At 38.2% G+C, this 1260-nt stretch overlaps 1 protein-coding gene across 1 annotated transcript in view; it reads right to left on the minus strand.

Moving 5' to 3' along the window:
- The window catches only part of myo5c (myosin VC), a 34164-nt gene extending 33382 nt beyond the window's left edge, over positions 1-782 (minus strand). The window contains exons 1-3 of the mRNA XM_015400525.1: positions 650-782; positions 286-396; positions 12-183 (exon numbers count right to left, since the gene is read on the minus strand). Of these exons, the coding sequence (XP_015256011.1) occupies positions 12-183; positions 286-396; positions 650-676 (310 nt within the window). The 5' untranslated portion in view covers positions 677-782. The remainder of the gene's footprint in view (positions 1-11; positions 184-285; positions 397-649) is intronic.
- Positions 783-1260: the final 478 nt, after the last annotated feature.

The raw sequence follows: 1260 nt of genomic DNA on the forward strand, positions 1-1260 counted from the left end.
TTCTCTCGTACCACAGTAGGTATAGATGATCCTGGACTCGACGAATCGGACTTTGAGGTTGTGCAGCACCGCGGGCTCGTGCAGGTAGCTGAGGGCTGTGAGGTCGTTCTCGCCCACCAGGATGTCTGGGTTTCTAAGAGGCGGCAGATTCGGTTTGGAGGGATCGACTGGGTAGAGGTGCACCTGTGGAGAGATAAATCCCACAGTTAGGTCAGCTGCTCATTTTCACATATGGGGATTCATTAGAGCTGCATTCGACGCTTTTATTAGTGAGATTTAGCTCACAGTGCCGTCTTCAAGAAGCAACTGAAGAACATTATCTCCTGAGTGGAAGTCTTTGGTGATTTCAGCTGATTTCCAAACATGTTCTTCATCCAGTATCCAGACTCTGTTGTACTGAGAGAGATGGTGCAGAGAGTGAAAGCAAAAATAATGATGTCATTTATTAGTGCTTTGAGTCTCACAGGAAAATGTTTAACAGGGAACTTTGAAGGGCATTTAAATTGTACAGGTGGATTCTCTATAATACTGGAACTTCATCCTTTTTGCAACATCCCCAAACACTGGGAAAGTTTCCATATGTCTGTATGATCTGCACATATATCAAACATATGTTGTTGTAATGATCAGATAAGCATAATGCTCTTACCTTGGTGTATAACTCAGATAAAGCCATGTTTGGCCTTCAGTTTTCTTAGGTTCTGTTCGCACCTGCAGCTTTCCTGGACTTTCTAACTTACCATTAAAGTCTCACAGTGACGTCACTTGTTTCTAACAACTCTAGGACAATCACTAACCATGCTTCCCAAAAATAGCGTCCAACTTCCGGGCAATATTTTCACAATAAAGGTTCCATTGAAAGGACTGAAAATGTCAGACTGTTCTAGGCTTACAGATATGATCACTATGGTCAGTATTTTTTAAATCTGCTCCAAACACATTATCTCTGCAAATGACCTAAAAAAAAAGCCCCATTGGGTTTTAAAATAGTCACAAATTTTAGTATCAGCACATATTTAGAAATAAAATCAGAAGCAAAATCATGACTTTTGGTTGTTGTGCAAATTGTACCAATGGTGACTGATTATTCATTTAAACAATTAAAAATAAATAAACAATCTTCCTCACTTATCTTAATCACCTTTTTTTTTTCATTTTTATTTACTATGTGTTTAAGTTACCATTGTTATAATTCTTTATAGTCCAAATAGAATTTCATTGGGATTAAGTTGTACTGTTTTTCCATAATTGAAATACTTT

This window comes from Cyprinodon variegatus, unplaced genomic scaffold, assembly GCF_000732505.1.
Source record: "Cyprinodon variegatus isolate N-32 unplaced genomic scaffold, C_variegatus-1.0 Scaffold1115, whole genome shotgun sequence".
Taxonomy (NCBI): domain Eukaryota; kingdom Metazoa; phylum Chordata; class Actinopteri; order Cyprinodontiformes; family Cyprinodontidae; genus Cyprinodon; species Cyprinodon variegatus.